Genomic DNA, 19,975 nt, shown 5'->3' on the forward strand with positions numbered 1-19,975 from the left:
ACTATGCAATTACATCACATACTGTATACTACAGTCTGATCTTATAGGGAGGAGACATTCCAATTAATATTTTTGCAATTGGTTGTGTGTAGATCTCCCATACACTTTAACATTCCTTCGCAATTTGTTCTGAATTTATATAAATATTTGATCTGAATAATACAAAGCTTACGGTCTCTTCCCTAATGTTTCTCTGACGTCCTAGTGGATGCTGGGAACTCCGTAAGGACCATGGGGAATAGACGGGCTCCGCAGGAGACTGGGCACTCTAAGAAAGAATTAGGACTACTGGTGTGCACTGGCTCCTCCCTCTATGCCCCTCCTCCAGACCTCAGTTAGAATCTGTGCCCGGCTCGAGCTGGTTGCACACTAGGGGCTCTCCTGAGCTTCTAGTAAAGAAAGTATTTATTAGGTTTTTTATTTTCAGTGAGATCTGCTGGCAACAGACTCACTGCTACGAGGGACTTAGGGGAGAGAAGCGAACCTACCTGCTTGCAGCTAGCTTGGGCTTCTAGGCTACTGGACACCACTAGCTCCAGAGGGATCGAACACAGGCCCAGCCTCGGTCGTCCGGTCCCGGAGCCGCGCCGCCGTCCCCCTTGCATAGCCAGAAGTAAGAAGAACGTCCTGGAAATCGGCGGCTGAAGACTCCGGTCTTCATTAAGGTAGCGCACAGCACTGCAGCTGTGTGCCATTGCTCCCTATGCACACCACATACTCCGGTCACTGATGGGTGCAGGGCGCTGGGGGGGGGGCGCCCTGGGCTGCAATTAGAGTACCTTAAATTGGCAAAAAGCACATAATATGGTCTAATAAACCATATATGTGCAAAAATCCCCTGCCATAATATTAATAAAAGAGCGGGAGAAGCCCGCCGTGAAGGGGGCGGGGCTATCTCCCTCAGCACACTGGCGCCATTTCCTCTTCACAGCTCCGCTGGAAGACAGCTCCCCAGGCTCTCCCCTGCAGTTTCCAGGCTCAAAGGGTAAAAAAGAGAGGGGGGGCACTAAATTTAGGCACAAACTGTATTTAGATAGCTGCTATAGGGAAAATCACTTTGTGTAGTGTAAATCCCTGTTTATATTGCGCTGTGGTGTGTGCTGGCATACTCTCTCTCTGTCTCCCCAAAGGACTTTGTGGGGTCCTGTCCTCAGTCAGAGCATTCCCTGTGTGTGTGCGGTGTGTCGGTACGGCTGTGTCGACATGTTTGATGAGGAGGCTTATGTGGAGGCGGAGCAGGTGCCGATAAATGTGATGTCACCCCCTGCGGGGTCGACACCAGAGTGGATGGATATGTGGAAGGTTTTACACGACAGTGTCAACTCCTTACATAAAAGGTTCGATGACATAACAGCTGTGGGACAGCCGGCTTCTCAGCCAGTGCCTGCCCAGGCGTCTCAAAGGCCATCAGCGGCTCAAAAACGCCCGCTACCTCAGATGGCAGACACAGATGTCGACACGGAGTCTGACTCCAGTGTCGACGATGATGAGACTAATGTACATTCCACTAGGGCCATCCGTTGCATGATTACGGCAATGAAAAATGTGTTGCACATTTCTGACAACCCAGGTACCACTAAAAAGGGTATTATGTTTGGGGAGAAAAAGCAACCAGTGGTTTTTCCCCCATCAGATGAGTTGAATGAAGTGTGTGAAGAAGCGTGGGCTTCCCCCGATAAGAAACTAGTGATTTCTAAAAAGTTACTGATGGCGTACCCTTTCCCGCCAGAGGACAGGTTACGTTGGGAGACATCCCCGAGGGTGGATAAAGCGCTCACACGCTTGTCAAAAAAGGTGGCACTGCCGTCTCAGGATACGGCCGCCTTAAAGGAGCCTGCGGATAGAAAGCAGGAGGCTATCCTGAAGTCTGTATATACACACTCGGGTACTATACTGAGACCTGCTATTGCTTCAGCATGGATGTGCAGTGCTGCAGCAGCGTGGTCTGATTCCCTGTCTGATAACATTGATTCCCTTGACAGGGACACTATATTGCTAACCATAGAGCATATTAAAGACGTAGTCTTATTTCTCTGACGTCCTAGTGGATGCTGGGAACTCCGAAAGGACCATGGGGAATAGCGGCTCCGCAGGAGACTGGGCACAAAAGTAAAAGCTTTAGGACTACCTGGTGTGCACTGGCTCCTCCCCCTATGACCCTCCTCCAAGCCTCAGTTAGATTTTTGTGCCCGAACGAGAAGGGTGCACACTAGGTGGCTCTCCTGAGCTGCTTAGTGAAAAAGTTTAAGTTTAGGTTTTTTATTTTCAGTGAATCCTGCTGGCAACAGGTTCACTGCACCGAGGGACTAAGGGGAGAAGAAGCGAACTCACCTGCGTGCAGAGTGGATTGGGCTTCTTAGGCTACTGGACATTAGCTCCAGAGGGACGATCACAGGCCCAGCCATGGATGGGTCCCAGAGCCGCGCCGCCGGCCCCCTTACAGAGCCAGAAGACTGAAGAGGTCCGGAAAATCGGCGGCAGAAGACGTCCTGTCTTCAATAAGGTAGCGCACAGCACCGCAGCTGTGCGCCATTGCTCTCAGCACACTTCACACTCCGGTCACTGAGGGTGCAGGGCGCTGGGGGGGGGGCGCCCTGAGATGCAATAAAAACACCTTAGATGGCAAAAAATACATCACATATAGCTCCTGGGCTATATGGATGCATTTAACCCCTGCCAATTTTTCCTTAAAAAAGCGGGAGAAAGGCCGCCGAGAAGGGGGCGGAGCCTATCTCCTCAGCACACTGGCGCCATTTTCCCTCACAGCTCCGTTGGAGGGAAGCTCCCTGACTCTCCCCTGCAGTCCTGCACTACAGAAACAGGGTAAAACAAGAGAGGGGGGGCACTAATTTGGCAGATAAATCTATACAGCAGCTATATAAGGGAAAAACACTTACATAAGGTTATCCCTGTATATATATATATAGCGCTCTGGTGTGTGCTGGCAAACTCTCCCTCTGTCTCCCCAAAGGGCTAGTGGGGTCCTGTCCTCTATCAGAGCATTCCCTGTGTGTGTGCTGTGTGTCGGTACGTTGTGTCGACATGTATGAGGAGGAAAATGGTATGGAGGCGGAGCAATTGCCGGTAATAGTGATGTCACCCCCCAGGGAGTCGACACCTTACTGGATGGTCTTATGGAAGGAATTACGTGATAGTGTCAGCACTTTACACAAGACTGTTGACGACATGAGACAGCCGGCAAATCAGTTATTACCTGTACAGGTGTCTCAAACACCGTCATGGGCTCTAAAGCGCCCGTTACCTCAGATGGTCGACACAGACCCAGACACGGACACTGACTCCAGTGTCGACGGTGAGGAAACAAACGTATTTTCCAGTAGGGCCACACGTTACATGATCACGGCAATGAAGGAGGTTTTGAACATTTCTGATACTACAAGTACCACAAAAAAGGGTATTATGTGGGGTGTGAAAAAACTACCCGTAGTTTTTCCTGAATCAGATGAATTAAATGAGGTGTGTGATGAAGCGTGGGTTTCCCCCGATAAAAAACTGCTAATTTCTAAAAAATTATTGGCATTATACCCTTTCCCGCCAGAGGTTAGGGCGCGTTGGGAAACACCCCCTAGGGTAGATAAGGCGCTCACACGCTTATCAAAACAAGTGGCGTTACCGTCTCCTGATACGGCCGCCCTCAAGGAACCAGCTGATAGGAAGCTGGAAAATATCCTAAAAAGTATATACACACATACTGGTATTATACTGCGACCAGCAATCGCCTCAGCCTGGATGTGCAGTGCTGGGGTGGCTTGGTCGGATTCCCTGACCGAAAATATTGATACCCTGGACAGGGACAGTATATTATTGACTATAGAGCATTTAAAGGATGCATTTCTATATATGCGAGATGCACAGAGGGATATTTGCACTCTGGCATCAAGAGTAAGTGCGCTGTCCATTTCTGCCAGAAGAGGGTTATGGACGCGACAGTGGTCAGGTGATGCGGATTCCAAACGGCATATGGAAGTATTGCCGTATAAAGGGGAGGAGTTATTTGGGGTCGGTCTATCGGACCTGGTGGCCACGGCAACGGCTGGGAAATCCACCTTTTTACCCCAGGACACCTCTCAGCAGAAAAAGACACCGTCTTTTCAGGCTCAGTCCTTTCGGCCCCATAAGGGCAAGCGGGCAAAAGGCCACTCATATCTGCCCCGGGGCAGAGGAAGGGGAAAAAGACTGCAGCAGGCAGCCTCTTCCCAGGAACAGAAGCCCTCCCCCGCTTCTGCCAAGTCCTCAGCATGACGCTGGGGCCTTACAAGCGGACTCAGGCACGGTGGGGGCCCGTCTCAAGAATTTCAGCGCGCAGTGGGCTCACTCGCAAGTGGACCCCTGGATCCTGCAGGTAGTATCTCAGGGGTACAAATTGGAATTCGAGACGTCTCCCCCTCGCCGGTTCCTGAAGTCTGCTTTACCAACGTCTCCCTCCGACAGGGAGGCGGTGTTGGAAGCCATTCACAAGCTGTATTCCCAGCAGGTGATAATCAAGGTACCCCTCCTACAACAGGGAAAGGGGTATTATTCCACGCTGTTTGTGGTACCGAAGCCGGACGGCTCGGTGAGACCTATTTTAAATCTGAAATCCTTGAACACTTACATACAAAGGTTCAAATTCAAGATGGAGTCACTCAGAGCAGTGATAGCGAACCAGGAAGAAGGGGACTATATGGTGTCTCTGGACATCAAGGATGCTTACCTCCATGTCCCAATTTGCCCTTCTCACCAAGGGTACCTCAGGTTTGTGGTACAGAACTGTCACTATCAGTTTCAGACGCTGCCGTTTGGATTGTCCACGGCACCCCGGGTCTTTACCAAGGTAATGACCGAAATGATGATTCTTCTTCGAAGAAAAGGCGTCTTAATTATCCCTTACTTGGACGATCTCCTGATAAGGGCAAGGTCCAGAGAACAGTTAGAGGTCGGAGTAGCACTATCTCAAGTAGTACTACGACAGCACGGGTGGATTCTAAATATTCCAAAATCGCAGCTGATTCCGACGACACGTCTGCTGTTCCTAGGGATGATTCTGGACACAGTCCAGAAAAAGGTGTTTCTCCCGGAGGAGAAAGCCAGGGAGTTATCCGACCTAGTCAGGAACCTCCTAAAACCAGGCCAAGTGTCAGTGCATCAATGCACAAGGGTCCTGGGAAAAATGGTGGCTTCTTACGAAGCGATTCCATTCGGCAGATTCCACGCAAGAACTTTTCAGTGGGATCTGCTGGACAAATGGTCCGGATCGCATCTTCAAATGCATCAGCGGATAACCCTGTCTCCAAGGACAAGGGTGTCTCTCCTGTGGTGGTTGCAGAGTGCTCATCTTCTAGAGGGCCGCAGATTTGGCATTCAGGACTGGGTCCTGGTGACCACGGATGCCAGCCGGAGAGGCTGGGGAGCAGTCACACAGGGAAGAAATTTCCAGGGCTTGTGGTCAAGCATGGAAACGTCACTTCACATAAATATCCTGGAACTAAGGGCCATTTACAATGCCCTAAGTCAGGCAAGGCCTCTGCTTCAGGGTCAGCCGGTGTTGATCCAGTCGGACAACATCACGGCAGTCGCCCACGTAAACAGACAGGGCGGCACAAGAAGCAGGAGGGCAATGACGGAAGTTGCAAGGATTCTTCGCTGGGCGGAAAATCATGTGATAGCACTGTCAGCAGTATTCATTCCGGGAGTGGACAACTGGGAAGCAGACTTCCTCAGCAGACACGACCTCCACCCGGGGGAGTGGGGACTTCACCCAGAAGTCTTCCACATGATTGTGAACCGTTGGGAAAAACCAAAGGTGGACATGATGGCGTCCCGCCTCAACAAAAAACTGGACAGATATTGCGCCAGGTCAAGGGACCCTCGGGCAATAGCTGTGGACGCTCTGGTAACACCGTGGGTGTACCAGTCAGTGTATGTGTTCCCTCCTCTGCCTCTCATACCCAAGGTACTGAGAATCATAAGAAGGAGAGGAGTAAGGACTATACTCGTAGCTCCGGATTGGCCAAGAAGGACTTGGTACCCGGAACTTCAAGAGATGCTCACGGAGGACCCGTGGCCTCTACCTCTAAGAAAGGACCTGCTCCAGCAGGGACCCTGTCTGTTCCAAGACTTACCGCGGCTGCGTTTGACGGCATGGCGGTTGAACGCCGGATCCTGAAGGAAAAAGGCATTCCGGATGAAGTCATCCCTACCCTGATCAAAGCCAGGAAGGATGTAACTGTGCAACATTATCACCGTATTTGGCGTAAATATGTTGCGTGGTGTGAGGCCAGGAAGGCCCCTACAGAGGAATTTCAACTGGGTCGTTTCCTGCATTTCCTGCAAACAGGACTGTCTATGGGCCTAAAATTAGGCTCCATTAAGGTTCAAATTTCGGCCCTGTCGATATTCTTCCAGATAGAACTAGCTTCAGTTCCTGAAGTTCAGACGTTTGTCAAGGGGGTACTGCATATACAGCCTCCTTTTGTGCCTCCAGTGGCACCTTGGGATCTCAATGTAGTTTTGGGGTTCCTAAAATCACATTGGTTTGAACCACTCACCACTGTGGAATTAAAATATCTCACATGGAAAGTGGTAATGCTGTTAGCCCTGGCTTCAGCCAGGCGTGTCTCAGAATTGGCGGCTTTATCCTATAAAAGCCCTTACCTAATTTTTCATACGGACAGGGCAGAATTGAGGACTCGTCCTCAATTTCTCCCTAAGGTGGTTTCAGCGTTTCACTTAAACCAGCCTATTGTGGTACCTGCGGCTACTAGGGACTTGGAGGATTCCAAGTTGCTGGATGTAGTCAGGGCCCTGAAAATATATGTTTCCAGGACGGCTGGAGTCAGAAAATCTGACTCGCTGTTTATCCTGTATGTACCCAACAAGCTGGGTGCTCCTGCTTCTAAGCAGACTATTGCTCGTTGGATTTGTAGTACAATTCAGCTTGCACATTCTGTGGCAGGCCTGCCACAGCCAAAATCTGTAAAAGCCCATTCCACACGGAAAGTGGGCTCATCTTGGGCGGCTGCCCGAGGGGTCTCGGCTTTACAACTTTGCCGAGCAGCTACTTGGTCAGGGGCAAACACGTTTGCTAAATTCTACAAATTTGATACCCTGGCTGAGGAGGACCTGGAGTTCTCTCATTCGGTGCTGCAGAGTCATCCGCACTCTCCCGCCCGTTTGGGAGCTTTGGTATAATCCCCATGGTCCTTTCGGAGTTCCCAGCATCCACTAGGACGTCAGAGAAAATAAGAATTTACTTACCGATAATTCTATTTCTCATAGTCCGTAGTGGATGCTGGGCGCCCATCCCAAGTGCGGATTGTCTGCAATACTTGTACATAGTTATTGTTACAAAAATCGGGTTATTATTGTTGTGAGCCATCTTTTCAGAGGCTCCTCTGTTATCATGCTGTTAACTGGGTTCAGATCACAAGTTGTACGGTGTGATTGGTGTGGCTGGTATGAGTCTTACCCGGGATTCAAAATCCTTCCTTATTGTGTACGCTCGTCCGGGAACAGTATCCTAACTGAGGCTTGGAGGAGGGTCATAGGGGGAGGAGCCAGTGCACACCAGGTAGTCCTAAAGCTTTTACTTTTGTGCCCAGTCTCCTGCGGAGCCGCTATTCCCCATGGTCCTTTCGGAGTTCCCAGCATCCACTACGGACTATGAGAAATAGAATTATCGGTAAGTAAATTCTTATTATATGAGAGATGCACAGAGGGATATTTGCCGGCTGGCATCTAGAATTAATGCAATGTCCATTTCTGCCAGGAGAGTATTATGGACTCGGCAGTGGACAGGTGATGCGGATTCTAAAAGGCACATGGAGGTTTTGCCTTACAAGGGTGAGGAATTGTTTGGGGATGGTCTCTCGGACCTCGTTTCCACAGTAACAGCTAGGAAGTCGACATTTTTACCTCCGGTTCCCTCACAGCCTAAGAAAGCACCGTACTATCGGGTACAGTCCTTTCGGCCCCAGAAAGGCAAGCGAGTTAAAGGCGCGTCCTTTCTGCCCAGAGGCATGGGTAGAGGGAAAAAGCTGCACCATACAGCCAGTTCCCAAGAACAAAAATCCTCCCCTGCTTCCACTAAATCCACCGCATGACGCTGGGGCTCCACTGGTGGAGCCAGGTGCGGTGGGGGCCCGTCTCCGGAACTTCAGCGACCGGTGGGTTCGCTCACAGGTGGATCCCTGGGTTCTACAAGTGGTATCTCAGGGATACAAGCCGGAATTCGAGACGTCTCCCCCTCGCCGTTACATCAAATCAGCCTTGCCTACTACTCCCCAGGACAGGGAGGTAGTGCTGGCGGCAATTCACAAGCTGTACCTCCAGCAGGTGATAATAAAAGTTCCCCTCCTTCAACAGGGACGGGGTTACTATTCCACAATGTTTGTGGTACCGAAACCAGACGGTTCGGTGAGACCCATTCTAAATTTGAAATCCTTGAACACTTCTATAAGGAAGTTCAAGTTCAAAATGGAATCGCTCAGGGCGGTTATTGCAAGCCTGGAAGAGGGGGATTACATGGTATCACTGGACATCAAGGATGCTTACCTGCATGTCCCCATTTACCCACCTCACCAGGTGTACCTCCGGTTTGTGGTACAGGACTGCCATTACCAATTCCAGACGTTGCCGTTTGGTCTGTCCACGGCACCGAGGGTATTTACCAAAGTAATGGCCGAAATGATGATACTCCTTCGAAAGAAGGGAGTTATAATTATCCCGTACTTGGACGATCTCCTTAGAAAGGCGAGGTCCAGGGAGCAGTTGTTGGTCGGAGTAGCACTATCTCAGGAAGTGCTACAACAGCACGGCTGGATTCTGAATATTCCAAAGTCGCAGCTGGTTCCTACGACGCGTCTGCTGTTCCTGGGTATGATTCTGGACACAGAACAGAAGAAGGTGTTTCTCCCGGGGGAGAAGGCCAAGGTGTTGTCATCTCTGGTCAGAGACCTCCTGAAACCAAAACAGGTGTCGGTGCATCACTGCACGCGAGTCCTGGGAAAGATGGTAGCTTCTTACGAGGCAATTCCATTCGGCAGGTTCCATGCAAGGATCTTTCAGTGGGATCTGTTAGACAAGTGGTCCGGATCGCATCTTCAGATGCATCGGCTGATCACCCTGTCCCCGAGGGCCAGGGTGTCTCTGCTGTGGTGGCTGCAGAGTGCTCATCTTCTCGAGGACGCAGATTCGGCATACAGGACTGGGTCCTGGTGACCACGGATGCAAGCCTCCGAGGTTGGGGGGCAGTCACTCAGGGAAGAAACTTCCAAGGACAATGGTCGAGTCAGGAGGCTTCCCTACACATAAATATTCTGGAACTAAGAGCCATTTACAATGCCCTAAGCCAGGCAAGACCCCTGCTTCAAAACCAGCCGGTGCTGATTCAGTCAGACAACATCACGGCGGTCGCCCATGTGAACCGACAGGGCGGCACAAGAAGCAGGATGGCGATGGCAGAAGCCACAAGGATTCTCCGATGGGCGGAAAATCACGTGATAGCACTGTCAGCAGTGTTCATTCCGGGAGTGGACAACTGGGAAGCAGACTTCCTCAGCAGGCACGGCCTCCACCCGGGAGAGTGGGGACTTCATCCAGAAGTCTTCCAGCTGATTGTAAATCGTTGGGAAAGGCCACAGGTGGACATGATGGCGTCCCGCCTCAACAAAAAGCTAAAAAGATATTGCGCCAGGTCAAGGGATCCTCAGGCGATAGCTGTGGACGCTCTAGTGACACCGTGGGTGTACCAGTCGGTTTATGTGTTCCCTCCTCTTCCTCTAATACCAAAGGTGCTGAGGATAATAAGAAAAAGAGGAGTAAGAACTATACTCATCGTTCCGGATTGGCCAAGAAGGACTTAGTACCCGGAACTACAAGAAATGATCTCAAAGGACCCTTGGCCTCTGCCTCTCAGACAGGACCTGCTACAGCAGGGGCCCTGTCTGTTCCAAGACTTACCGCGGCTGCGTTTGACGGCATGGCGGTTGAACGCCGGATCCTGATGGAAAAGGGCATTCCGGTTGAAGTCATTCCTACGCTGATAAAAGCTAGGAAGGATGTGACAGCAAAACATTATCACCGCATATGGCGAAAATATGTTGCTTGGTGTGAGGCTATGAAGGCCCCAACAGAAGAATTTCAGCTGGGTCGATTTCTGCACTTCCTACAATCAGGAGTGACTATGGGCCTAAAATTGGGATCCATTAAAGTCCAGATTTCGGCCCTGTCTATTTTCTTTCAAAAAGAACTGGCTTCACTGCCTGAAGTTCAGACGTTTGTTAAGGGAGTGCTGCATATTCAGCCCCCTTTTGTGCCCCCAGTGGCACCTTGGGATCTCAACGTTGTGTTGGATTTCCTAAAATCACATTGGTATGAGCCACTTCAGACCGTGGAATTAAAATATCTCACGTGGAAAGTGGTCATGCTTTTGGCCTTGGCTTCGGCTAGGCGGGTGTCAGAATTGGCGGCTTTGTCCTGTAAAAGCCCCTATCTGATCTTTCATATGGACAGGGCAGAATTGAGGACTCGTCCCCAATTTCTCCCTAAGGTGGTATCAGCGTTTCATTTGAACCAACCTATTGCGGTGCCTGCGGCTACTCGGGACTTGGAGGCTTCCAAGTTGCTGGACGTAGTCCGGGCCCTGAAAATCTATGTTTCCAGGACGGCTAGAGTCAGAAAGACTGACTCGCTGTTTATCCTGCATGCACCCAACAAGCTGGGTGCTCCTGCTTCTAAGCAGACTATTGCTCGCTGGATCTGCTCCACGATCCAACTTGCACATTCTGCGGCTGGACTGCCGCATCCTAAATCGGTAAAAGCCCATTCCACGAGGAAGGTGGGCTCTTCTTGGGCGGCTGCCCGAGGGGTCTCGGCTTTACAACTTTGCCGAGCTGCTACCTGGTCGGGGTCAAACACGTTTGAAAATTCTACAAGTTTGATACCCTGGCCGAGGAGGACCTTGAGTTTGCTCATTCTGTGCTGCAGAGTCATCCGCACTCTGCCGCCCGTTTGGGAGCTTTGGTATAATCCCCATGGTCCTTACGGAGTTCCCAGCATCCACTAGGACGTCAGAGAAAATAAGATTTTACTCACCGGTAAATCTATTTCTCGTAGTCCGTAGTGGATGCTGGGCGCCCGTCCCATGTGCGGATTGTCTGCAATACTTGTATATAGTTATTGCTTAACTAAAGGGTTATTGCTATGAGCCATCTGTTCAGTGAGGCTCAGTTGTTATTCATACTGTTAACTGGGTATAGTTATCACGAGTTGTACGGTGTGATTGGTGTGGCTGGTATGAGTCTTACCCGGGATTCCAAATCCTTTCCTTGTTGTGTCAGCTCTTCCTGGCACAGTTTCCCTAACTGAGGTCTGGAGGAGGGGCATAGAGGGAGGAGCCAGTGCACACCAGTAGTCCTAATTCTTTCTTAGAGTGCCCAGTCTCCTGCGGAGCCCGTCTATTCCCCATGGTCCTTACGGAGTTCCCAGCATCCACTACGGACTACGAGAAATAGATTTACCGGTGAGTAAAATCTTATTTTTTGTAATGATTTAATTTGTTTTTTTTATTTTTTTGATTCTGGCTTGGTTGATCGTTTGACTGTACAGTGTAGTCTCCAGCGTAGATGAAGCCTGACTTCCTTCCAGAGTAAAAATGGATATAAAATACAGATGATCTTTGTATACTGTGCCAGTGAGTGGAAAATCATTGACTTGAGCCTGTAGATGTTGCCACTGTGGTTTTCAAACCACTCAGATTAAAGGAAGTGAGTCTTGGCGATAAGAACCAGACGGCCACTACCACACTCTTTTTGGTGTAGTAAGTTAGAGTACACACATTCATTTTTGTTTTCTTCGTTAGGTGAGGAATTATGAAAGACTGACACCCATTAAGATCTTGGATCACGCACTTCAGTCACTGGATAACCTCCACCCAGGAGACTGCATTGTTTGTTTCAATAAGAACGATATCTATTCTGTGAGTCGGCAGATTGAGGCCCGGGGATTGCAGTGTGCTGTCATTTATGGCAGCCTACCCCCAGGTGAGGGAGCGATTCATGTGCATGACTACCTACCTTTCTGTACCGTGTGAGAATAACCTACTGTCAGTTCTGCATCTGCAAGTTTTTTTAAAGTTGATGAGTTTGGGTTCGTCATAGAATGAGTGAAGCCTCTTAAAAGCTTAATTGCTCCCATATGACTGGAGTAGAATTCCATCATTGCTTCATCCTGACCCCCATTTCAGCACCATGAACACCACTAACATTTACAGACACCATCAATTATTTTACATTGGTGGTGTACTGTTCATTTCTCACGCACATTTAAGGTTTGGTCAGTACTTTGCTTTCCTTTGTTTGTAGGTGGCTCTATCTGTAATTGTTATCGTACCTATATTTTCTCTAGCAATCCAGTTGGGTGAAATTGGATATAGTGTGGTATTGAGTGTCTTGTGTGTGTTTCACTTATTTGACTTGAACTTTTGGGTACATTTTTAGTCTCTTCTATCTCATATCTTTAACCTTTTCTGGATTTTACACCAATTTATTCCTGTCCCTTGAAAGCCATAAAGTGGGATTTGACTGTAAAACGTTTTGTTAACGTTCTTCCTGTTCTTTTAGGGACAAAACTTGCTCAGGCAACAAAATTTAATGATCCAAATGATCCATGTAAAATCTTGGTGGCCACAGATGCTATTGGAATGGGGCTGAATTTGTGAGTAAAATTTGTATGTTATTGCTTTGTCCATTAATTATCTTTTCAGTATGAGCAATGGTTAACCCGGGATTATAATTTACTACCAATTATGGTGCTTTGTTCTTTGGAACCTTACATATTGACACTTTTTACAAGGAGCTGTCTTTGCTCTGTTGTGCCAGTATTGTATTGTACTGTACTGCAAGCAGCTCTCTGAACCTCTTAAACCATTCTGCCCACTGTATTACTGCTTCAGGCCATGCTGGCACATGTTGTACACTGCACACAGGAATTGCACTCTAGAGATGGGTGCTAATCACATGATCATTGCTGACCTAGCGGGCTTTATTCTGTGTTGTGCACAAGCACATCCGCAGACAGATCTCATGGGTTTTATAGCAAGCCGCGCATGCATCGGAGCCTGCAAATGCAATTTACAGTAATTCCAGGTGATTCGGATTCATATGGGGCTGTATGGGTGGTGTAATGGTTAGCATTACTGCCTCACAGCACTGAGGTCATGGGTTCGAATCCCACCATAGCTCTCCCTGTGCGGAGTTTGTATATTCTCCCCGTACTTGCGTGGGTTTCCTCCGGGTACTCCGGTTTCCTCCCACAATCCAAAAATATAGTGGTAGGTCAATTGGATCCCAACACAAATTAACCCTAGTATGAATGTGTGCTCGTGTACATGTGGTAGGGAATATAGATTGTAAGCTCCAGTGGGGCAGGAACTGATGTGAATGGGCAAATAGTCTCTGTAAAGCGCTGCGGAATGTGTGTGCTATATAAATAACTGGTAATAAATAAATATGGAACTTAAGTCTGGCTGTATGCAACAGGGCATTTCCAAGTAGAATAAGTGTTATGAGCACTATTTGGAAGTGCATTACTCACCCACATAGATCCCCCAACCAGTGAGAAGAAACACCCGTGCTGCGGCGTTGTCAGTGCGCCGTTTGCTGCCGAACGTCATCAGAGTGTAGCCCGATCAGTACAGTGCAGCTGACCTTCCCCTGGTTGTCATAGAGACGCTGACAACACCTACGAAATGCTAATATACAGATGGATATATATATGCAGATCAGCAGTATATAACGGCAACATAATTAGTGCCTGTAATGTCATGAATGTACTGCTGATCTTCATATGTATCCATCTGTCAGTGCTTTTTTATCAATAGAATAATTTGGATTTATGGTCTTACCTGGATAAATCCTTTTCTTTGAGTACATAGAGGGCACAGGGATCTACGTTGGGTATAGGCTGGATGGGATGGAGTCCGGGCAACAAAGGGTTACAATTCTTGCACCCAGCAGCACTCAGTCATCCTGTCCCCTATATCCCGCCCACCAGATGAGGCCGCCAGTTTAGTTAGCAGCCCATGGCAGGAGCGAGGAAGGAAGACCATCACGCACACAGAGACATCTGCACTGGAGAGTTGAACACACACTCGCGAATATAGGAACAAGAGCCCGCAAGTCAGGGAGGGCACCCTGTGCCCCCTATAGAATCAACGAAAAGGATTTATCCAGGTAAGACCACAAATCCAATTTTCTCTTATGTCCACTAGGGAGCACAGGAATCTGCATGGGACGTCCTGAAGCTGTTCCCTTAAGGGCCGGGACGCTCCTGGATATGCGCATAGGCCCCTACATCTGAAGGCGGCGTTTTTTGATGCAAAGGTGTCAAGCTCCTAAAACCTGATGAAGGTCTGGGCAAAAGACCACGTGACCATCTTGCAAAGATGCACCGCAGAGGCCCTATGCTGAGCTGCCCAAGAAGCTCCAACTGATCGTGTAGAGTGAGCTGTCACCCCGACAGGGGTAGGAAGGTTTGCCGCCAAATGGGCCTTATGGATAGTCAAACAGAGTCACCTGGCCACGGTCTATTTTGAAGCCGGCCAGCCCCGTTTGTGAAAATCATACAAAACAAACATGGAATCAGATTTGCAGATCTGGTCTCAACTTTGGACCGCAGGGCGCAAATTTTGTCCAGTGGAAGGAAAACTCGGAGAGAGAGAATCGAATGGCAATGCTTTGAAATTGGTAATGATCCATTTACGGTTCCTACACGGGAAATGCCTTTGGCTGCGTCAGTACCTCAAGAACCAGCTTGGGCTACTACGTTGACACAGGTAATGTCTCAGTTAGCAGACAGCATGTCTGTTCCGCAGATAGCTGTCCCTACTGGTGCAGTTTTTGCCGGTAGTCCGTGTTGGACCTGCACAGGCTACCCACTTTTCTACAGTAGAGCCGCCTTGGATGGAGTCTTGTGTAGTCTGTGCAGGTTTTAGCACAGGTTCCTACTTTGGTCCGGCAGCTGCTAGACCGATATAAGGCATCTATATCTAAGAGAGAACCTGAGCCAGAGGATAGTGGTTCTGTCACATCGGACGTGGAGTCCTCCTCAGTACCTTACCAACGAGGAAGCTCTTGTCAGATCTGTCAGGACTGTACTCCAGATTGGAAGAAACTGACCCAGCTCCTCGGAACTAGGCCCCTCTTTTCAAGCGTAAAAAGAAGGAAGCAACACTTTTTCCGCTTTTGGCTCAGCTAGAAGACCTGCTGGAGTTTGCATAGACTCAATCCACTAAGCATTTTCAGCTATCTAATCGCATGGCTTTTTTTACCCACTTACGCAAAGGAGTGGGCCAAGTGGGAAACTCCACCTCCAGTGGATGCACATGTTGCAAGATTATTCAGGTCCTATTCCAGACACGTCTTCCCTCAAGAATTCTACGGATAGAAAACTGGAAAGTTTTCTGAAGACCGCTTACTGGAGCTATTTCTCGCCCAGCCCTAGCATCAGCTTGGGTAGCCAAGGCCATTGGTACTTGGACTGAGAAGCTTGAACACGGCCTTTCTTCAGGTACTAATAGGAAGGAGTTGTTCACTTATGTATTAAACTTCCAGAGAGTGAGCAGAGAGGCAGTCATGGCGTTTTAACTTCCAAGGTGTCAGCTTAGACAATAGTGGCCAGGAGGACCCTGTGGCTCCGTACCTGGAGGGAGGACACAAACTCTAAAGGTGGCCTTAGAAGCGCTTCCTTTTTGCTATGAACACGCTTTTTGGACAGGACCTGGACAAGATAATCTCCACGCTGGCGGCAGCGAAGACCGCATTTCTAGCTTCAGCTTCTCCAGCAAGGCCAAAGACTACTTTTCGCTCCTTTCGTCCGCAGGGCAGTTAAAGGTCAGGCATCCTCGTGGTTCCAGGGTCAATCCAGAGGATCAAATTCTCATGCAAAACAACACTAGGCTACTAGACGTCCAGCTCCCAAGCAGACGGACAAGCCTGTCGTGTAGCTGGGCGGGCCTCCTCCTGGGGGACCCGAGGGTAGGAGGCCAATTTCTGTCTTTTGCCCAGCAGTGGACTGAGATCACAACGGACGCATGGGTCATTGGAGTTCTCTCTCATGGATACGTTCTCACGTTCAGAAAGTGTCCGCCTCGGCGGTTCTTTACCACTGGTCTGCGGGGGATCCCGGAAAGGCAGAAGCTCTCAGTGAGTCTGTACGCTTCCTTCTGGCCTCCAGTGTCATTATCCCAGTCTCACCATCTTAGAGGGGTCAGGGTTTTTATGCCACCCTTTTTGTAGTACAGAAGCCGAATGACTCATACTGCCCTATCCTCAATTGAAAGACTCAACAGGTATCTTCGTATCCCCAGGTTTTGTATGAAGGCTCTTCGATCCATCATTCTGGCTCTGGACCCGGGGGACTTTATGGCATCCCTGACATTCAGGATGCATATTTGCACATTCCTATTCGACCCAACCATTAATGCTTCCTCAGGTTTGCCATTCAAAAAACAACGGACACAAAGGCCGTCACCGTCTGGATCCTGGGGGGGAGAGAATGTTGATACAAACTCTGCAAGTACGAGGCACTGGAGAAGCTGCCTCTTTGTTAGCTCCGTTTCTGGACAACATGTTAATGCAATCCAATGTAAATTCCTCACTCTTAAGCTGTGACAGTGGATAGTAGTGTCAAGGGATGTAAGAGTGTAAAAGCTACCCAAACTACAAGTAGTGCGGTTGCTATAGAATATCTTTAAGCGAAGCACAATATAGATATGCGTATAAATAAGGCACCAACCAAAGGTTGTTCCTACAGTGTGAGTGGCTATCGGTACACAAGCACACCAGATAAACTTTCAGGCACACAGATTCAACAAGTATAACAGTAGTGGGCAATAATACTCAAGTTATGGCAAGGACCAGGATTCCAGGAGCAAGGTACAGGGGAGACAGAACCCAGGCCATCTTCTCTGTGCAGTGCTGGAGTAGCAATGTGCTTAAAGGAGGAGAGGGAGGAGTTACCCTGGGGCAGGCAATTAACTCTGTTCCAAGCAAGCCTCAGGTGGGGGAGGGGCTACAGGCCAGCCCTACCTCTACCTCGTGCTAAACATACAGGGACTCCACACTGACCGGTAGCGCCTGCCCTGGTGGTCTAGTGGGAAAGTGCAGTGCTCTGTGCCCCCACCGCACCTGCACCCGCTGTCTTCCAAAATCGGAGTGGATCGATCTTTTTACTTTCCTGACTCCAGTTGCGGCTGCGGGATCCTGTACTCTTCCTCCATGGAGTCCCGCGGTGGAAGTCACCGGGTGTTGGAGCGGCTCTGTGGGCGTCCTCTGTCGAAAAGTAACCCGAGTGCTATGTTTTTAGGGACCCCGCTCATGCCGACACCAAAGAAAAGCCTCAGCCCGTGGGTGGGGTATAGGGGACAGGAGAACTGCATCGCATCCAGCCTATTCCCAGCATAGATCCCTGTGCCCCCTAGTGGACTAAAGAGAAATGCAAAGTGAATGAACAGAAATCTAATACCCCTTTCTCCTTACGTCCTAGAGGATACTTGGGACACTTCAAGAACCATGGGGTATAGACGGGATCCGCAGGAGACATGGGCACTTTAATACTTTAAAAGGGGTGTGAACTGGCTCCTCCCTCTATGCCCCTCCTCCAGACTCCAGTTAGATTCTGTGCCCAGTGAGACTGGATGCACACTGAAGAGCTCTACTGAGTTTATCTGAAAAAAGACTTTTGTTAGGTTTATTATTTTCAGGGAGACCTGCTGGCAACAGGCTCCCTGCATCGTGGGACTGAGGGGAGACGAGCAGACCTACTTCTGTGAGTTTCAAGGCTCTGCTTCTTAGGATACAGGACACCATTAGCTCCTGAGGGTCTGAACGCTAGGTACGCCTAGATGCTCGTTCCCGGAGCCCGCCTCGCCCCCCTTGCAGAGCCAGAAGTCAGAAGATGGGTGAGTAGAAGAAGATCTGAAGACTTCAGTGACGGCTTTGAGGTACCGCACAGCGGGCGCGCTACGCACCATGCTCCCACACACACAGCGGCACTACAGGGTACAGGGAGCGGGGGGGGGGGGGGTGCCCTGGGCAGCATAAATCATAATTTAAGTAACTGGCAAAAGTGGTATATAGTGCCTGGGCACTGAATCTGAACCCCCACCAGTATAAAGATTTGAAAAATAGCGGGGCTGAAGCGCGCCATTAAGGGGGCATGGCTTTGCCCTCACAGCTATCATCAGCGCCATTTTCTCTCACAGAGCTGCAGAGACGCTGGTCCTGTCCTCCTACACTGCTGTACAATAACAGGGTGCAAAACGGGGGGTGGGAGTCACAGTTAATTTGGTGCTGTTTTAATAATAATAAAAGCGCTAACAGGTCTGAGGCATTGTATAAAACGTTTCAGTACCGGGATAGGTGCTGGGTTGTGAGCTGGCAAACTCCATCTGTGTTTCTCTGACAGGCTTTACTGTGGGTCTGTCCCCTATATGTCCAGTGTGTTTGTGGTGTCGGTACACGTGTGTCGGCATGCCTGAGGCTGAGTGCTCTTCCCAGGAGGAGACTAGATTAGGGAAAGAAATGACTGTGGGAGTGACCCTGTCGGCACCGCCGACACCTGATTGGGTAAATGTTTTGAGTGCTTTGAATGCGAATGTGGCTCTATTAAATAAGAGATTGGATAAGTCTGAGTCTCAAACCCAGGCATGGAAGAAATCCGTGGAGGATGTTGTCACAAGTTCAGACCCCCTCGGGGTCACAAAAGCGTTCTTTTACCCAGATAGCAGATACAGATACCGACATGGACGTCGACTATAGTGATGCCAGATTTAATCCAAAACTGGCTAAAAGCATTCAGTACATGATTGTGGCGATAAACGATGTGTTACATATCACGGAGGACCCTGCTGTTCCTGATACAAGGGTCTGTATGTTTAAAGGAAAGAAACCTGAGGTAACGTTTCCTCCCTCTCATGAACTGAACGCTCTTTTTGAAAAGGTTTGGGAAAATCCTGACAAGAAGTTTCAGATTCCCAAGGGAATTCCGGTGGCATATCCGTTCCCCTATGGGGATAGGGAAAGTGGGAGTCACCCCCCCACTGTGGACAAAGCTCTGTCACGGCTGTTCAAAAAGGTGGCGCTTCCGTCTCCTGACACGGCAGCCCTAAAAGAACCTGCGGATCGTAAGCAGGAAAATACATTGAAATCCATTTATGTCACTACGGGTACGCTACTCAGACCTGCCGTTGCTTCGGCGTGGGTGAGTAGCGCTATTGAAAAGTGGGCAGATAACTTGTCATCTGAGATAGATACCCTGGATAGGGATAGCATTCTTTTGACACTGGGTTATATCAGGGACGCTGCAGCCTGTCTAAAGGAAGCTGCGAGGGACATTGGCCTTTTGGGATCAAGAGCCAATGCTATGGCAGTCTCAGCTAGGTGAGCATTGTGGATTCATCAATGGAATGCTGATGCTGACTCTAAGAAGGCTATGGAGTCTCTGTCGTATAAAGGTGGTGTCTTGTTTGGTGACGGCCTCGCTGACCTGGTATCTACGGCTACCGCGGGTAAGTCATCTTTTTTTACCTTATGTTCCTGCACAGCAAAAGAAATGCACCACTATCGGATGCAGTCCTTTCGGCCCAATAAATACAAAAAAGGACGAGGGTCTTCCTTCCTTGCTTCTAGAGGAAAGGAAAAAAGGTCACTGGCTGTGGCAGGTTCTCAAGAGCAGAAGTCCTCTCCGGCTTCTACCAAATCCACCGCATGACGCTGTGACTCCTCTGCGGGAGTCCATACCAATGGGGGCACGTCTCCGACTCTTCAGTCATTTCTAGGTTCGTTCGACCCTAGTCCCATGGGTATTAGAAATAGTGTCCCAAGGGTACAAGCTGGAATTTCAAGATATGCCCCCTCAACGATGTTTCAAATCAGCCTTACCGGTTTCTCTTCCGGACAGGGAGGTTTTATGCGGT

At 49.4% G+C, this 19,975-nt stretch overlaps 1 protein-coding gene across 1 annotated transcript in view; it reads left to right on the top strand.

The window, feature by feature from the left end:
* SUPV3L1 (Suv3 like RNA helicase) overlaps positions 1-19,975 on the top strand; it is a 76,309-nt gene that overhangs the window by 47,162 nt on the left and 9,172 nt on the right. Inside the window, exons 9-10 of the mRNA XM_063961576.1 lie at positions 11,861-12,041; positions 12,621-12,714. Coding sequence (XP_063817646.1) covers positions 11,861-12,041; positions 12,621-12,714 — 275 coding nt within the window. The remainder of the gene's footprint in view (positions 1-11,860; positions 12,042-12,620; positions 12,715-19,975) is intronic.

Source organism: Pseudophryne corroboree, chromosome 3 (genome assembly GCF_028390025.1).
Source record: "Pseudophryne corroboree isolate aPseCor3 chromosome 3, aPseCor3.hap2, whole genome shotgun sequence".
In the NCBI taxonomy this organism is placed as follows: Eukaryota; Metazoa; Chordata; class Amphibia; order Anura; family Myobatrachidae; genus Pseudophryne; species Pseudophryne corroboree.